We start from the raw sequence: 19,169 nt of genomic DNA, 5'->3' as shown, positions 1-19,169 counted from the left end.
CTCTAAAAACATGCTCTTCCTCCTGTGTTTCCCATTTCACTGAAAGGTACCTCCACGTACCCAGTCACTCAGGCTGGAAACCCAAAGGATGTTCTCAGTCCCTCTTTCCTTACTCCCATAATCAAGCAATCTCTAAATCTTGTTATTTCTACTTCCAGATTGCATCTTGAATTACCTCTATAGCTGATGCCCTAATCCAGGATTCCATAATTTCTTGCCAGGGTGTTGGCGGTAGCCTCCTGATCACCCCACTCCCATTTTTGCTTCCTTTCCATCCAATCTGTGCACAGCAGCCAAAGGGCGATATTTGCATAATTAAATCGGAGGATGCCACTCCCTCACTCAAAACCTTTTCTGTCTTCCAGTGCACTCAGGATTAAGTTCAAACTACAAGACCCTCCACGATATAGTTGTGCCTCCCAATCTCCTATCATTCACTGTTCTCCATTCACATTACACAAAGCTTCAGAGCCTTCCCCCTTTTTTTCAAATGGGCTTCTTTTTTTTTTAATTTTTCTTTATTTTCTTTATTTTTTATTTATCTTTTGGCTACGTCAGGTGTTAGTTGCGGCATGTGGGATCTTTTGTTGGGGCATGTGGGCTTCTCTCTAGTTGCGGCACTCAGGCTTCTCTCTAGTTGTGGCATATGGGATCTTTCATTGCAGCGCTTGGGCTCTTCACTGCAGCACGCGGGCACGCGGGCTTCTCTCTAGTTGTGGTGCGAGGACTCTAGAGTGCACGGGCTTAGTTGCCCCACAGCATGTGGGATCTTAGTTCTCCAACCAGGGCTTGAACCTGCATCCCCTGCATTGGAAGGTGGATTCTTAACCACTGGACCACCAGGGAAATCCTCCCTTCATTTTAGAAGGAACCACAGTCTGGTATTCTTTTTTTTTTTTTAATTATTTTTTTTGTTTGTTTGTTTGTTTTGTTTTTTTGCGGTACGCGGGCCTCTCACTGTTGTGGCCTCTCCCGTTGCGGAGCACAGGCTCCGGACGCGCAGGCTCAGCGGCCATGGCTCACGGGCCCAGCCGCTCTGCGGCATGTGGGATCCTCCCAGACCGGGGCACGAACCCGTGTCCCCTGCATCGGCAGGCGGACTCTCAACCACTGCGCCACCAGGGAAGCCCTAGTCTGGTATTCTTGATGGCTGGTGGGGTAGAGGTGGGAGTGAAGAGGCAGCTCCCAGCTCCAGGCTGGAGAATCACTGGGCCCAATCTAAGGGGTGGAAGGTGCAGGGGCAGGATTGGGAGTGAGTCCTGTAGGTTTTTCAGTCCCCATCTCTTTTTCTCAGAGGCTGAAGGAAGGAAAAAAGCTGACTTCCCACCCCTCTCTTTGTTTGTCTTGTCTAACTTATGTTATTTATCAAAACGACAGGTTATTTGGAAAACCAGATGGACCCAGGCAAAAATCATCTGGGTTTTCCAAACGTGAAATATTAGGTTCTGGGGGCCCAGGAGGAAAGGCGTATGAGTGAGTGAGTGAGTGAGTGAGTGAGTGTGTGTGTGTGTGTGTGTGTGTGTGTGTGGTTGGGAGGGGGTGAGGAGTATTGAAAGTATTTTATGTCTCTGTAGTCAGACCCGGAAATCCCTCCATAACATCCAAGCTTTCCCCCTCCCTCTTTTTCCTTCAAGTTCTTTATGATTACAATCTAAATGAGAAAACTAAAATCTGTATATTGGTGGCTGGGAGTGCTGAAAGGTTTAATTGGCCAAGAATGAGAACATGTCAGGGCTGTAGCAGAACAGCAGCCGACGGCTTTCTCTAGCTCTCCTGCCCTCGCCTCCTCCCACAGATCCGCTGGGTTAGTGACAGTGTCAGGGTACAGAGGTCTCTAGAGCAGAGACCTGGTCCACCTCTTGTCCCTTCAATGTTATCATCCCAAAATGATCACAGCAGTTATGGAAGTTAGACATTAAGGGAAGAACTTACCCTTTCATAACTTTGTGATGATATTATGGCCAAAGAACACTGGGGGTTAAGGGCTGTCTGTCCATTAAATATCCAGGGAAGGAGCTAGCTCTGTGGCTACAACCAGGAATTTTTTGTGTGTGTGTGTGTGTGTGTGTGTGTGGTACACGGGCCTCTCACTATTGTGGCCTCTACCATTGTGGAGCACAGGCTCCGGACGCGCAGGCTCAGAGGCCATGGCTCACGGGCCCAGCCGCTCCGCAGCATGTGGGATCTTCCCAGACCAGGGCACGAACCCGTGTCCCCTGCATTGGCAGGCGGACTCCCAACCACTGCACCACCAGGGAAGCCCTACAACCAGGAATTTTTAAAGCTTGTGGTTCTGTTACCTCTGGGCAGCAACATTATTAGGATGGAACTAAAGCAGGCAACTATGGAGGCATGGCTCTTGGCTGCAATAGGGGAAATGTTCTGGCTGAAATCATAGAGAGCCCTCTCTCTACATACACACATGCACACTCGCAGAACAGAGCCAAGACCCTTTCTGGCCTGAAGAATCTTTGGCAGCAGCAAGAGCACTTGTCCCATTTTGAGTGTCATTTGGTTTTTTTTGTTTGTTTTTGTTTTTTTGTTTGTTTGTTTTTTGCGGTATGAGGGCCTCTCACTGTTGTGGCCTCTCCCGTTGCGGAGCACAGGCTCCAGACGCGCAGGCTCAGCGGCCATGGCTCACGGGCTAGCCTCTCTGCGTCATGTGGGATCTTCCCGGACCGGGGCACGAACCCGTGTCCCCTGCATTGGCAGGCGGACTTTCAACCACTGCGCCACCAGGGAAGCCCTTGAGTGTCATTTGTCACTGAGCCCTGCCCGGCCCACTCACCCATTGTCACAGTGCCATCTGACTGTGATAGCCACTTAATAACTTGATCTCATCTGTATAATCTGAGTTAACTAGCTCCACAGCTGTGAGGATTAAATTTGAGAAATTTGTAAAGTGTCTGCCTCCAGGTCCAGCACATAGTAAATCTCAGTGAGTGCTTATTGAATGAATGAATCCGTGAATTGGAGCATTAAGGCTCCCTTGACCATTTCCAAAGGTCAATGTGTAACAGCTCGAATAACAGGCTTGTGGGCTGTCCTGTGGAGCCTGGAGCCTGAGGCATGATCTAACTGTATCTGTGGTATGTGGGGTAGACCCCGTGATGCACCACCCTATCCCCTTCAGTGAAGGCTTTGCTGGCCCCACTGCAGACAGCCTTCAGTGAGGGGACGGCCTCAGCTGCAGAGAACTCCTTACCCAACGCTCACGCCCCATTCCAGCACAGCCCACATCCAGTGATGACAGGAGTGTAAAGGCCTGGCCACCTCAGCTCATTTTAGGACAATTCTAAAGGGCCCATTCTCACTTCAGAGCTCCCTGGGGGGTTGGCTGAGGCTGTCATGGACCTGTATGGTAGTTCAGCTCCTTTCCCCTCACTTCCACAGACGTTGATCCCAAGGGCACTTCTTAGGAAGTATCCGGTGTCCTAAACTGTCTGAGTCTGCTTCCTGGGGAATCCAGCCTATGAGTGTGCTAGTCCTGGTGGCCAAGCCTTTAGGACAGGAAAGGACAGAGACTCCTTTGCAGTTTCCAGCATTTGTTTCCAGCGTTGGAGGTGTCCATGCTGCCTTCTTATGTCCACCAGAGGGCAGCAGCAGCATAGCAACCTGTCCTCCTGAGGCTCAGTGGGGTGGGCTTGGAGGTCTTTCCCTCAGCCCCCTCCAATTTCCCACCCCTAGTACTGAGTATTAGGCAGGATCACCCTCCTAAGGGAAGAAACCTTTGGGAAACTGTCTAGGCCTTAGTTTTGTCAGTCTCAACACGGCCCCCTCCCACTCCAGTCCCAAGGCCAATCTGTCTTCCTAATGTGGACCCCATCCCCCTCCTCAATGGGCAACCTCCTTGCCCAGGATCTCCCACCTCTCCACACTCACCATCCACAACAGATTTGTTTTCTGTGTGACAAGGTAATTATGAGCTTGGGGATAGGAGGCCCAGGGGCCAGTCTGAGGATGGTCACTTCAATCTGGTCCTCCCTGTTCTGCTAACATTATTGATTTTTTAGTTTTCTTTATTATGATGATTTTTCTGTGTGAACTGGCTCTGATGACATGAGGTATGGAGGTAAGAGAGCAAAAGCGAATTTATTCTTGTCACAATTTAGCTTCCTGAAACCACCCACCCGACATTTTTTTTTTTTTTTTGGTCTACTGGTTTTAGCATCTTTGCTTACCTGCCTTCATTCTATTCCCTACTCCCCAAGTTTCTCCCGAAGATTCTTCCAGGAATTGGAGCCAGATGTGGCTAGAGAATGCCATTAACTTATCAGCAAGCCTTTATTGCATTCCTATTACTAGTCAGTTATTTCTAGGCTAAGCTCCCCAACTTCCTGCTTCTTTCTCAGCCCTTCCCCCGGGGCAGTCCTGAGACAGGCTAAGCTACGTGCCTTTTTTTTTTTTTTTCCTGCAAGAGTTTCTCTGGCTGTGAAATGGGTATGAGGAAAACCTGACTGAGGAAGCTTTCAGAGAGGGAGATTGACATTGAGTGGAGCCTATTCAAAGAGCACGCCTGCCTGACCTTCAGGCTACTAAAGGCCTCCCATGGTGTACTCTACTTCCTTATGGAGAACGGGAGGGGCAGGGTGGGATGGGGCACGGTGATTGCCTGATTGCCGTGGGAATCAGCTGAGGCCGAGGGCGATTTGTGGAGCCACGTTCCCCCAGTCTGTTTTCTCTGTGTGTGCCAGAAGAATGAATAAATCATTGTTCAGGGGTGGGATGCAGCTGCCGGGCTCCTCCCCTCGGCACATGCCCCGACTCCAGCTCCCCCATTGAGGGCTGCTGGCGCAGAGCAGTTTATACACCCAGCTCCCCAAATCCTATGGAGGCCTCCCCCTCCGCACGAGCCACCGGCTTCAAGCCCATTCAACCTGGCCCTTTGTGCTGGAGGTTAAGTGGTTACATGTGGGGGGCACCCAGAAAGGACCTGTCAGTCCCTGAAAGCCTGTGCTGATAGCGTGCCCTCCTACTGATGAATGGGTGGGTGGAGGAGAGGTGGGCGGCCCGAGGGTGGGGTGGAGGAGAGGGCAGGGGGATTATGGAGCCCATGGAGGCAGCTGCTAGGAAGGGGGTGGAACAGGCACTCCCTTCTCTCATTCTCCCTTCAGATCGGCTTCTCTACCTCACTCTGTTGTGGGCTCTGGGACCTTGGATTTGGCTTCTCTGGGCTCCTGGTGGAAGAGAGGCTATTTACCATTTGGGTGCATTGGGGAGAAAGAGTCTATACTACCTTTCAGGCTTCCAGCATCTCCAAGACACACCTCAGTTTCTCCTTTTCCCCTTCAGGGTCAGGAGGGAGGATGCAGGGGGGCTTGGGTAGAGAAATTCATCTCCTAGGTTCATGTGGAGCAGTACATTTGGAACTGCCCCACTGAGCTTTAAAAGCTTCCTGGGGGGCTTCCCTGGTGGCGCAGTGGTTGGGAGTCTGCCTGCCGATGCAGGGGACGCGGGTTCGTGTCCCTGTCCGGGAGGATCCCACATGCCATGGAGCGGCTAGGCCCGTGAGCCATGGCCGCTGAGCCTGCGCGTCCGGAGCCTGTGCTCCGCAGCGGGAAAGGCCACAACAGTGAGAGGCCCAGGTACCGCAAAAAAAAAAAAAAAAAAAAGCTTCCTGGGAGGCCTCTCAGGAGCTGTTCAGCGTGGATGGTTCAGGGCAGGAGAGATCTCAAACTGGGTATATTACAAAGATTTTGTTGGAAAAGGACGATTCTAAGGCTTAAGAAAAAAAAAGCTGTAAAATTTCACATTTGATATACCACCCCCTCATTTTACAGCTGAGAAAACAGCCATGTTGGGGGTGGAGAAGGGACACATCTTACCTAAGGTGATCACACATCAGCTTCTGGATAGATTAGAGTGACACTTTACCTTTAAGAGGTGGTAGAGAAATGGATGAACAAAACAACTAGGTCACCAGCTTCCTAGGCCTTCCTTTCCTGAGCTGAGCTAATTCTGGAGAATGGTTTTTTTCTGCCTTAAGGGCTCTCAGGTACTTCAAAGGTCCTCCAGGGCTCTGCCTGGCCTTAGGAGCCCAAGCAACAGTGTTCACAATTTCAATGTTATTTAACAATGTTCAAGGCATATTATCTTTATTTAACCTAAAAGGGTTAAAATGCTTTGATTTGTCCAAGTTCCCAGAGCTATGTGGAAAGTTGACAGATGATATGAGCTCAGGAAAAGAGAAGAAAGCAGGTCACAATGTAGCTTGTCCCCCAGGATTAGATGCCTGTGCTTTGTTTTGATGTGGAATCTTTGGGGGCTTCCTCAGTTATTTCCCTGCCGTTCACAGGATGAAGCCCAAGCTCCTTGGAATGCTGGTCAAGGCCTTTCACAACTGGGCCAACTTCATCCTCCAGCCTCATCTCCCATCTCCATTTCCTCCCAAGCTCCAGCCACACTGGCCTCCTCTGTGTTATCTGAACATGCACAGTGCATACAGTTTCCGCTGCCTTCTGCTTTCTCTTGGTGAGCTTCTATTCATCCTTCAAAACCTGGCTCAAATATCACCTCTGTGAAGCCTTTTCCTTCCCCTCTTTTGGGCTCATTACTTGTGCCTTCTAGCTCTGTTGTAGGACATATCACATTGTACAGCCCACTCTTTTCTATTTCCCTTTCTAAACAGAGAGCTCTCCGAGGCCACCACCAATTCTGATTCTGCTCTTAATCCTCAGCACATTACCTGGCACAAAGTAGCCCTGTGTAACTGTGTCCTGAATGTGAATAAATGAATGGGAAGGGGCAAGGTCCTTGAGATTAAAACACCTTGATCCTAGCCATCTCTTTTTTCCCCCCGGGAGGACTGACATTGAGAAATTATCCACCTATAGAGGAACTCACGGTCCTATTCCTTGAAGTAGAAATTCCTCTCCTCTCCCTTGTCTCCTTGCCTAACCTCCCAGGCCCCTAGGGCCTGGATCTGGCTACTCACTGCTAGCCAGTCTTGGCTCTGACATCTGTCTGCTCACCAAGATAGCGACTCACTGCCCACTGCTAGATCTTCATGATGGGCTGGCCTTCTGCAGAGCCCTGTTTGGGCTGGTACTGTCCATCCCTGGTGATTTCTGTGTCCCTGCCAGTTAAGTCCCTGCAATCTATGTAGCTGGGTGGACACAGCCACAGACACCCCTTCACCTGGGGTGACTGATTCCCTGGCATCCTGACTGAAGAAACCTCTGGTGACTGAATAACAGACATCTGTATATCTGCTTTTCTGTGGTCACGGATGCCCCTGCCTTCCTGGGGGTTTTTGTTCTCCAGGCTCCCAGCTCTCTGAAAGTCATGGAGCTGCCAGGACCACTGTCTGAGCACTTACTGCATTAATTATACGTGCTAGAGTATCCCACCCATCTTAGGCAAGATTATCCTTGCCTAAGAAAAGAGAAGCTACATTCTGATGCCCTTGGAATTCACTTTACCTGTCAGGTATCATGTTATTTAGAAATAATCAGCTTTATAGAACAATGGAGTGACCAACTGATGACTCAGCTATGTCAGGTTATTGCACGCTGAGTATAATATAGGCTTTAGTTCAACAATCAATATATAATTCTTGGTTTTTTTGTAACCAGAACACATAGGAAGAGGTAGTGGTAGGTGTGGCATGCTATGCGATTGGACCTAATGACTTTCTCAGAGAGTTTGCTTCCTGTCTCTGACATTCTACATTCTGCCGTTCAGGAGGTTTTAGCATCTAGGGAGAAATGTTTCTAACCAGGGAATGCAGAGACGATTCCACTGCGTTTTGGGCTCCTCATAATACTAGAGGAATAGAAGAAAGGAGGTCACACTTGTAGGCTGATAATGGCTATTAAGGGGAAACAGAGTTGCTACTACTTAATGAGCACTGAGAGGTGCGTCAGTGGGACCCAGGGGACCACCTTGTGCTCTTGTATTAATCAAGATTCTTTTGATTGCCAGTGAAAGAAATTCCATTCAAGTTAGGCTTGGCAAAATAAGGGCCTTGTTGCAAGGTATACCAAGGCCTCAGGAAACAGGGACAGGACCATCACCAGGACTTCTGTCTTTCTGTGTCTGTATGTCAGCACTACTTTCTCCTACTACAGACTGACTTCTATTTGGCAGGAAATGTGATTGTTACAGCCCTAGGCTCACATCTTCCCTGCTTTGTCTTCCTTTAATTTTATTTCAAAAAGTCCCAGAGAAGGACTCTGATGCCTAGAGTGCGAGTCCTATTCCTAGATTCATCAGGCTTCCATATGACCCACCTAATTAGAGCTGGGAGAGACAGGAGAGGTATGAGGAGGAGCTATTCAGGGCCCACCAAACAAACAATTAGATTTTGTTGTGACTTTATGACATAGGAAGACCTGTATCACTGCAGACCACCAAAGCTCAGAGACTTTACAAGTGAGGATTTGGGTCACCTCATAAGGAAAAAAACTCCAGCTGAAGGTAAGGGGAACTTGCAGTGGATAAGGGAAAAGGGAGACTAGTTAGGCCTAGTTAGGTCCAAAGCTTGAGTTACTTCTGCCTTTTCCTTTTTATTTCCTTTTCCCTCCTAAAATAGGAGTTGTCATAATCATGAAATGCTTTTTTTTTCCTTCCATTTCCCTTATTTTGTATATAGGATTTGTTGGTGTGATTTAATTTGCCATTTAATTTCTAGGTTGCAGAATGGTAAATTGGAATTAAGTTGGAAATGGAAGAGGATGCCTCATTATGGAGATCAGACTCAAATTCTTCTTTTAAAACATAGAAAGTGGGCTCCCATGGTGGTACAGTGGTTGAGAGTCCGCCTGCCAATGTAGGGGACACGGGTTCGTGCCCCGGGCCGGGAAGATCCCACATGCTGCAGAGCGGCTGGGCCCGTGAGCCATGGCCACTGAGCCTGCGCATCCGGAGTCTGTGTTCCGCAATGGGAGAGGCCACAACAGTGAGAGGCCCGCGTACCGCAAAAAAAAACAAACAAAAAAGTCATGCATAACAAAAAAAGCAAAAGAAAGGGAGGTGGGAAAGACAAGGGTATTTTTTAATGTATTATGATTCAAAGATGAATCCATGTGAGTATTGTTTTGTTTGTTTTTAATTGGTGGCATGGAGTGGGTAGCAGGAGGAAGGTATAGCCAATTGCTTGGTTTACTCAGTAAAGCTGGGGGGTAGGAAGGGACCTCCTGGAAGCTCATGTGCTCTAAAGGCTAAACTTGTCCCAGACTTCTTTCTGGGGCTGCCTCTCCCTAACAGCAGCCAGTGCTTTTTGGTCTTACCATTAGAGTAAGCAATTACTCTGCTCAGTAAGTGACTTTAATAAGCACACAATGAACATATAACTTCAAATTGTGATAGATGCTTTCAAGAAAAGGATCAAAATGCCCTGGGATAATATAAAAGGGGGAACTAATCCGGCCTAGGAGGTCAGAGAAGGTTTATCTGAAAAGAGATCTTAAATATGAGAGGGGGAAGAGAATTTTAGGCAGAGGGAACAGTGTGGCAGAAAGGAGCATGAGACCCAGTTCCAGAGACTGAAGGGCAAAGGCTGAAGCTGGAGAGATAGAGCAGGATGCTCAGAGCCCTGCGGCTGCAGCCTTAAGGATTTACCCTGCAATGCGGAAGCCATTGAAGGGTTTTAGGCAGGAGGGTGGTGACATGATCAGATTTTCATTCTGAAAATGTCACTGTATCTGCAGTGAGGAAAACCAATCAGAGGGACACAGTAAATGCAGTTAGGGAATTAAACAGGACCTGCAAGGCCTCGGTCCAGGCTGCCGAAGGCGGGGGAGGCGATTCCGACGCTCCGGCAGGCGCGCGGCTCCGCGGAAAACCGAACCGGCACACGTGGGCCAGGCTGCCCCGCCCCGCCGCGCTGACGCCGCCTGACTCGGCAGTCCCGGCTTGCATTGGGCGCACGGCCCGGGATCTCACACCCCACGCGCCGGCCCGCGTGGACGCCCAAGCCGAGGGATTCCTCTACCCCTCCTCCGCCCAGCCCCGAGGGACGAGTTCCCGCCGCGGGCGCTCGGAACCAGAGCCAGCCGGGCGGGGCGGCGCCTCCAGGCCGTGAGTCGGGACCCGGAGCGGGAGGGTGTGGACCCCAGCAGGGGGCGGGGGTCACAGCCTCTGCCCAGCTGCCTCTTTTGGAGAGATTAGGGATGGACGGTCAGTATCCTCTGTCTCCTGGGGGTAGTCTCCCTCTCCCGCAAGGCTAGGCAGGAAGGGAGGCCGCCTCCCCCCATCCTTACAGAGCGCTCTCCCACACGCAAATTGTGGATTAGCTTAGAGAGAAGCCTGATCCTGGGGTGTCTCGGTTCCCACTTTACCGTCTCCGAGAACCCCTAGGTCCTTAGCAAGACCCCCCACCTCATTCCAGCTGCCTTCACGGCCCCGCCCAAATTTAGAAAATAGAAAACATTTGGGCGGGGACGATCTCCGGGCACCTTGCTTAGCGGGATGGAGTCTGTAGATTACGAAGGGACTGTCCCTACACCATTGCCCCCAGGACTTCTTCCCACTACTGGATGTGGGGAGGGTCCCTGCCACCTCCACTTACACTCTCCCTCACTCTTACTGATCCCCAGTTTTTCTAATCCTAGTAATTTATGGTCAGTAGGAACTTCTTGTCAATCTAAACCCTAATTTTGGGAGAAGTCGTTATTGGGGAGGAAAGAATAATGTGCTGTGTTCTGTCTCTAGGGCCTCAGGATGGAGCAAGCTAGAGGCAGGGACCCGGCATAGTACTAGACATGGAGGGAAGGGGCAAGGTCAGAAAAGAGGCTTGTCAGTGGGAGAAGGGCTTCCTCACTGGGCAGAGGAGGGAACCCAACCCAGCTCTTCCAGCCCTGGGCAGTCAGCAGTAGCCTCTGCTACTCTTGGCCCATCTCCCTGAGCATAGATATCCCACTGCAGTCCCCCTCCCCCATTCACTTACTCACTCAGCAAGGATGTGCTGATGCCTGCTTAGTGCCACGTTCTGTGCTGGCTCCTGAATATGATGGAGGGTATATAGAGGAGTTCCATGTCTAGCTAGGGAGCCAGTGAGCTGCTATTACAAGATAGAAAACAGAAACAAAAAAAAGATGAATAGACATTTATTGATCATAAACTATGTGCCGGGGACAAGAAACAAACATGAATAAGACAGCATGTACCCAGGGCAGTGGGGATCCTGAGGAAGGCATAGTTCACTGTGTGTGTTTGTGTATATCGGGGCAGTGGGGAGGATATCAGGATGGCTTCGCCCATGGGAAGTGGGCGTACTAGAGCTGCGTTTTGAAGTATGAAAAGGAATTTGCTGGGTGCAGAAGGGAAGAGCTTAGAGGGAAGGGGAGAGGAGGGATATTATAGGCCCAGGGAGTTGTATGAGGAGAATAACGGTGTGTCTGGAGATCTCTGAGCTGTGTGGAGGCAGAGTGGCAAGAGGCAAGTCTGGAGCAGTGAGCAGGGGCCAGATGAAGCGCGGCCTTGCAAGCTGGGAAGAGGGTTAGCAGGAGGTTAGGGAGGGAGCCATGACAAACTTACATTTTTAACTAGAGACAGAGAGATCAGAGGACAGCCTGCCTCAGGGCTGAGGGAAAACCCTGTGAGGAGACTGAGAATCAGAGTCAGAGAGGGAAGAGGAAAACCACCAAGGGAGGTGTTACCAGAGCCAAAGGAAAGGATCAGCCTTGTCCCTGCTGCTAGGCTGCCTCGACTTCAGGCACCCCACCCTGTCCTGCTCTGACTCATTCTCTGCTTCCCTTTGACAGACCAGATGTTTGCCATCCAGCCAGGGGTGGCTGAAGGGGGGCAATTCCTGGGGGACCTGCCTCCTGGAGTATGTCAGCCCGACCTTCAACCAGACAGCAACTCCAACTTCATGGCAAGTGCCAAAGATACCAATGAGAATTGGCATGGGATGCCAGTCCAAGTGGAACCCATACTGATGAGGAGCTTCTCTGAGTTGCCCTCTGACAACCAGGCTTTCCAGGATCCTGGACTCCCTGAGGGGGAGGTCCGCAGCCCACCAGAGGGGGCAGAGATCCCTGGAGCTGGGCCTGAGAAGATGGGTGGTGCCAGCACAGTCTGCTCCCCTCTGGAGGACAACGGCTATGCCAGCAGCTCCCTGAGCATTGACAGCCCTAGCTGCAGCCCTGAGCCTGCCTGTGGGACCCCTCCCAGCCCTGGCCCTCCAGCTCCCCTTCTGCCCTCGGTGGCCCAGGCCGTACAGCAGCTGCAGGCTCAAGAGCGCTATAAAGAGCAGGAGAAGGAGAAGCACCATGTGCACTTGGTGATGTACCGTCGCCTGGCCCTGCTCCAGTGGATCCGGGGCCTGCAGCACCAGTTGGTTGACCAGCAGGCCCGTCTGCAGGAGAGCTTTGACACCATTCTAGACAACCGGAAGGAGCTTATCCGCTGTCTCCAACAGAGGGCAACACCATCCACACCCCAGGACCAGGGCTAAGGGTGTCTCTGTACAGGGGTGCAAGGGTTTATGTATATATTTGCAGGCATGTGTGTGGTTGTGCACAAGCAAGTACAGATTATTTGCTGGTATGAGTGCAGGGAAGCATAAGTGAGTATGTCAGTGCTAACATGTAGGCAGATGTGCACAGACCATGTGAGAATCAGCAGCCTTATGTGTGAGTATGTACATATGTGTATGTATAGTATGTATGTAGGAGGAAGTAAATTTGTATATGCATGTGTGGACGGGTACCCCACGGTGTGTGTATATGTGCATGAGTGAAGATATATATGCAAAAGATGTGTGTTTATGTATGAGTGAGTTTGAGCGTGCAGATTTGTGGTGGGTGTTTGTGACTGAGCCCTTGTGTGTGCAGGCCTATGTGTAAGGGTGCATGTGTGCAGGTGCGTGCATGGGATGTATACATTAGGAGCATGTCTATTTGCAGGCTGACTCAGGAGCAAGTGTGTGCAAATATATGTTCAATTGCACACGTGGGGCATCCATCCATACCTTATGTTACCCGTGGTCTCCACTAGCCTTTTTTCTCCACAGGGTCCCACTGCTCCCTGGAGAGAAGGCTAGCCTGCTCTCATTATCTGAAGGTTGTGGCTGATCCTTTCTCTTGGATTTCTCGGCTACCTCTCCTTATCCCTCCCCTTCACTCCTCCCAGATCTTGCTCTGCTAAGGCTGTTGTCCCTGATGGTGGATTTGCTGTAGGAAGTTAGGTTGCTACTCTGGCCTACTATGGCTTTTTGGCTGCAATCTTGCCAAGGCAATTGGTAGAGAACTGGTATCAGGGAAGGGAGCTAAAATGGTGACTGACACCATGGCAGGCATGGAGGCGGGATCAGAGGAGAAGATAGGGGACTGTCCCACTTGAACTCTGCCATTGGGCACATGGGAGATGGGGATGGGGGGAGATGATGATGACAGAACCCTGAGAAGACTAGGAGAATGGGAATTCTACAATACCAGTTCCAAACAAATCACATCTCTCCATTGCAAGGGAGCTGTTGCAAACCATATTGACTTAAGCTTCTGGTGAAAAGGAATCTGTGTTAATATAATGTCATATGTCAACTACACCTCAATAAAAAAGAAAAAAGAAAAAAGGAAAGGAATGTGTGCTTTCTAAGCTTGCAAGGAGTGGAGAGGTGTTCCAAGGCTGTTGGAGAAAAATCTTACTTCCCTCTCTGTGCTGCTACTTGCTGTGCCTCTCTGGCTGTAGCAACGTTAGGTGTCAAATTAATTTGGTCAATTTCCCTGAAATCAAACTCTCTGGGCCAGGAGGAGCCACAGTTTGGCTCTCCAGAGTGGGCAGTGGGCAGTGTCAGTCCAGCCACTGGAAGCTCTTAGGATGCTGGGCCATACCCTCTTCTGTGACTGCATGGGCTTGACAGGCCCCAGCAGAGGCTCCGTGAGGTGGAGAGCGGGTGAGTTCTGGAGAGAACCAAGGACTAAAGTAGTTGAGCTCCCTGCTTTGCTTTTGAGAGCCAAGAGGATGCAAAATCCTGATCGGTTAGCAGTGACACAGAGGTCACTGATGCCTCTGGCCCTGTCTCCCTAGCTGTAAAATGTGTGGGTGCGTAGGTGAAAGGTATAGGGAGCGAGGCTGAAGCAATGGCCCTGGGAACTCTGCGTCTCACTTTTGCATGTTGAGTGTGAACCTGGCCTCTGGACCAACGAAGATAAACTGGGGCAAAGAAATTCATTTCTTGGGTTTGTGTTTCTATTCTACCTGTTGTTAGGTGGCCTCTTTTCCTCACTGTCTGAGCTCCCCTTTTGAGCAGGGTTCTGGGCTGGGAGCTGGGGCGCGGGTGTTGGGAAAGACACTGTAGGGAGGAATTCAGTCTGCTGTGGCTGGCGGTCTCATGGGGCGATATGGGGAGGTGGATGTGGGGGGAATCTTTCTTCAGGGACCTCTCAGTCTGACAGGGGAGACTTTGGCCTCCGCCCAAGAGCCCCATATGGGATTGTCCTTGTCCTAAGGCACCTTTGGGCCTGAAAGGGAGGGGCGTCAATTGTGAGGGACACATATGCACCTCCGACACTCATGTATCACACCCATATACTCAATCTGCCCTGGAGCCACCACTTCCCTGAAGGGGGGTCTGATTGTGAAAGACTGAGTCAGGGTCCTTAGATGGTTCTGACACAGATGTAGTTATAATACATGTACATGACTTCAGATATTTGTTGATGCCAATCTAGATTAGATCTTCTATTTTACATTAGTTTGTATGATGATTCATAAATCAGTTTCTCAAAAATTAAATACTTTTATAAAGAAAGTCTATTACAGTTGACCCTTGAACAACACAGGGGTTAGGGGCACCAACCCACCACGCAGTCCAAAATTTGTGTGTAACGTGTAATCAGCCCTCCATATATGCAGTCCTTCCATATCCATGGTTCTACCTCCTTGGATTCAACCAACTGCGGATGGTGTAGTACTGTAGTATTTACTATTGCATAACAAATTACCCTAAAACTTAAGTGACTTAAAACAATCACCTGGGCTTCCCTGGTGGCGCAGTGGTTGAGAATCTGCCTGCCAATGCAGGGGACACGGGTTAGAGCCCTGGTCTGGGAAGATCCCACATGGCGCGGAGCAACTAAGCCCGTGAGCCACAACTACTGAGCCTGCGCATCTGGAGCTTGTGCTCCGCAACAAGAGAGGCCGCGACAGTGAGAGGCCCGTGCACCGCAATGAAGAGTGGCCCCCGCTTGCCACAACTAGAGAAAGCCCTCGCACAGAAACGAAGACCCAACACAGCCAAAAATAAATAAATTAATTAATTTAAAACAAAAACAAAAACAAAAAATAATCACCATTTCTGTAGGTCAGGACTCTCTCACCAGGCTGCAATCAAGATGTCAGTGCAAGGTCCCTGGTCTCCTTTGCTGGGAGCATTCAGTTCCTGGAGGGCTGTAGGCTGGAGATCACTTTTAGTTCCTTCCATGTGGGCAGCTTGCTTCATCAAATCATGCAAGCCAAGAAAGTTATAGAGTATTAACAAGACAGAAGTCACAGTTTTCTACAACCTAATCACAAAAGTGACATTCCTCAGTGTTGCCATATTTTATTGGTTAAAAATAAGTTGCTTAAAGGGAGAATATTACACAAGGCTCTGAGTACCGGGAGTGGGGGTCATCAGGGGCCATCTTAGAGGCTGCGTGGTACAGGAGGCATATTTTGATTGATCAGATAAAGGCATATTTTATTGATTGTTTTTAATTATACAAATAAAAATTAATTCTACTTATAAAAATGGAAACATTTCAGAGAAATTTAATGTTTCCTTTTATCCCTCCCCAACAAGGTATATATATTTTAAACCTCACAAAGTATACTTCTCGCTGAAACAGTGACCCAGGACATTAATAATTCTTGTTATCTCAACATTTGACATTTAAACAGAGACGATACCGGACCAGTTTTTTTTTTTAAGGTGTGTCTCATTATTTCTTTTTCTTTTTTTAAAAAAAATAAATTTAATTATTTTATTTATTTATTTTTGGCTGCGTTGGGTCTTCGTTGCTGTGCACGGGCTTTTTCTAGTTGTGGACAGCGGGGGCTACTCTTCATGGCAGTGCACGGGCTTCTCATTTTGGTGGCTTCTCTTTGTTGTGGAGCATGGGATCTAGGTGTGCAGGCTTCAGTAGTTGTGGCGCATGGGCTTAGTTGCTCCGCAGCATGTGGGATCCTCCCAGATCAGGGCTCAAACCTGTGTCTCCTGCATTGGCGAGCGAATTCTTTTTTTTTAAATTATTTATTTATTTATTTATTATTTATTTTTGGCTGCGTTGGGTCTTTGTTGCTGCGCACAGTCTTTCGCTAGCTGTGGTGAGAGGAGGCTACTCTTGGTTGCGGTGCGTGGACTTCTCATTGTAGTGGCTTCTCTTGTTGCGGAGCACTGGCTCTAGGTGCGCGGGCTTCAGTAGTTGCAGCACATGGGCTCAGTAGTTGTGGCTCGCGGGCTCTAGAGCGCAGGCTCAGTAGTTGTGGCTCACGGGCTTAGTTGCCCCACGCCATGTGGGATATTCCCAGACCAGGGCTCGAACCCGTGTCCCCTGCATTGGCAGGTGGATTCTTAACCACTGTGCTACCAGGGAAGTCCTGATACTGGACCAGTTTTAACAAATTCCATTTATTAAGAGATGTTGTTCTAGCAAAGGGGGATAGCTAAATTTGAATAACTTCAACTGAGGATTTCTAACAAGACAACATCAAGCCCTCGGAGCACAAGAGGGTGAATTTTCAGAAAAGGTCCCTTTCCTGAATGCGTGAAGGCTTTTCTGAGTAAAACCGGTGGTTAAGAGCACAGACTCAGAAGCCAGACCCCTGTATTTAGATGTTGGTGCTATTTTTCTTTCTGTCTCTGTGACCTCGGGCAAATCAATTAACTTCTCTGTTCTCCAGTTTCCTCATCTTAAAATGAAGACAATAGTAGTAACTACCTCATAGGGTTGTTGCAAGGGTTAAACGGATATATGATATGCAAAATACTGTACCTGGCACATAGTAAACTATGTTAATGAGAATTATAATTATTATTATAGATAGTGCTTTTGTGATGCACACTTAACTTTTTCACAGAAAAACAATCAAATTTCTCCTTAAGGAGTCTGAATCTAAAATTTAAAAGACACCATTTTAAAAAGGCTTTTAAAAAATAAAGCTGCCTAATACTCCTCTCCATAAGAGAGCTTTCTGAGCTGAGAAAAAGATGAAAGCCAGACCAAGGAACAAGTGTGGTGAATTGCATGTTGACAGGAGCCCTGCCAATCCTGGGTTTAGGGACAGACCCAGCCCCTGGTGTGGTGGTGGGTTAGGGAAGGAGCTTGACAAGAGCAGGGAGTCAGGGCTGGAGCCAGGCCAGCAGAGTTTGGGGCCGGGATGCTGAGGCAGGACCCCAGTGGATGAGCTGACCCAGCCAAGAACTGCTGTTTCCAATCAGGCACGCTGGCCATCGGGCCTGATAGTGGGAAGCTCTGAGGCTACTGTTGTACCTGTGTGGGGAAGACCTGGTCCAGAGACTGTCTAGGCAGCCTCCGTTTCTTTGCCTGTGGCAACTGTACAGACTGAACGAGGAAGTGGGTCTGAAGATGCTTTGTAGGCATTAAAACAATCAAGGCCCCCCTTCACAAGGCCCTACAGTGCCAGCCTTGCCCTTGAGCAAGTCTTGCCTGCACAGGTAGATAAGACTTGCATCCAAAAGACTAATGCACTAGCTGCTCAGCCAAGGAGAGGGGGAGCTGCGGCTGCCCTCTGTGAAGGTCTCTGCCTGAGACTTCTATACTTGGGAGGTTGTTTTAAAGTCAGTGAGTGGGGATTTCTTAGTCCCTGGGACAGTGAGAAGAGTGGGGAAGTTCCCTGCACTAGGGAGGGGTTTAGCCAGTGAGCCACCTTTCCCTTCCTGCCAGAGTGAAACCCCATGACCAAGAGCAGGGAAGTTCTAACTCAGGTTTCTGGTCCTACCTGAGGAGACTTGCTTAATAGGAGGAATGAGGGATGAGGTTGGGGCTGAGACCCAGAGACCCACAGGTCAAGGCACACAACAGAGGCCTCAGCAGGCCGGAGGGACAGGAGGAAGCATGGAAGGGGTTGGCAGGGAGGTAGTGCAGGGCTGGGTCCTCTGGGGAGAAGAAACGTCTGGTTCCATGGAAGCTTTCTCTTCAGGGACCCCAAATAGGTCTGCACCATCAAGTGTCAGAGGGGATGGGATTAAAACCTGGGGTGCAGGGAGACAGGGACTGAAGTGGGAATGAAGAGTGTAGGAGTTACGGGGATAAGGAGACTGAGAAGGTAGGTGGGCTCCCAAGCCCTGTAGGTGTGGCATATCATATTGGGGCTCTGTGTACAGATGGTGCCCGACTTATGATGATTCGATTTATGATTTTTAAAAAAGATTTATTTATTATTTATTTATTTTATTTTATCATTTTTGGCTGCATGGGATCTTCACTGAGGCATGTGCGGGATCTTTCCTTGTGGCATGCAGGCTCTTCCTTGTGGCGCTCAGACTTCTCTCTAGTTGTGGCCTGCAGGCTTCAGAGCACACGGGCTCTGTAGTTTGCGGCACACAGGCTCTCTAGTTGAGGCGTGCAAGCTCAGTAGTTGTGGAGCACGGGCTTAGTTGCCCCATGGCATGTGGGATCTTAGTTCCCTGACCAGGGATCGAACCTGTGTCCCCTGCATTGTAAGGTGGATTCTTTACCACTGGACCACCAGGGAAGTCCCCGATTTATGATTTTTTTTAAAGTAATTAGAAATATCCTAGTATATTGTACTTCGGAGATAAAGAGTCCTTTGGGCACTTAGATCCTTACTTCATCATCACCACCATCACCACACACACACACACACACACAAACACAAATCAACTATTTATACATGGATTAAAAAAAATTACTCTTGCGCATGAACAAAAGTGAAAACACAAATAAATTACTTAAGGTATTTGAAAACCTTTTTCACATTCTTTCTTTTGTATGAATCCCCTTTTATTCCAGTCATTAGTGTTTGTGTTTTCTCATAAAATGTAGTCTTTATGCTATTAAGAGCATTGGTGGTGAGCATTGCATTAAGAAGCATCTCAGCATTGTCTCTAGAATTTCCTTCTGAGACAGAAAACATTTCTGGGACTGGAGACTGAAGTGTTCATCCTGTTTTTCTTCTTTCCAATTAAAGTTGATTCCATGACAGAAGTATCAATCTGTGGAAATAGCTTTTTTTTTCCTCCCCAAAGCAGAAAATTC

General features: G+C 49.1%; 1 protein-coding gene across 2 annotated transcripts; it reads left to right on the top strand.

Annotated features, from left to right (window-relative positions):
* The first annotated feature begins 9,834 nt into the window (after nt 1-9,834).
* LOC309800052 (UPF0500 protein C1orf216) lies at nt 9,835-12,405 on the top strand. 2 transcript variants are annotated; one of them, XM_082613870.1, is made up of 2 exons: nt 9,835-10,020; nt 11,706-12,405. In XM_082613870.1, the coding sequence occupies exon 2, from the start codon at nt 11,711-11,713 to the stop codon at nt 12,398-12,400; it is 690 nt and encodes a 229-aa protein (XP_082469996.1). In that variant the 5' UTR covers nt 9,835-10,020; nt 11,706-11,710; the 3' UTR covers nt 12,401-12,405. The 2 variants fall into 2 exon arrangements, with proteins under 2 accessions (XP_082469996.1, XP_082469995.1); XM_082613869.1 differs by lacking the exon at nt 9,835-10,020 and adding an exon at nt 10,030-10,119.
* The last annotated feature ends 6,764 nt before the right edge of the window (nt 12,406-19,169 follow it).

The sequence above is a fragment of the Mesoplodon mirus genome (genome assembly GCF_964341445.2).
Source record: "Mesoplodon mirus genome assembly, chromosome: 3".
In the NCBI taxonomy this organism is placed as follows: domain Eukaryota; kingdom Metazoa; phylum Chordata; class Mammalia; order Artiodactyla; family Ziphiidae; genus Mesoplodon; species Mesoplodon mirus.
The sequence above is the reverse complement of the archived record's forward strand: the minus strand, read 5'-3'. Positions and strand labels throughout refer to the sequence as shown.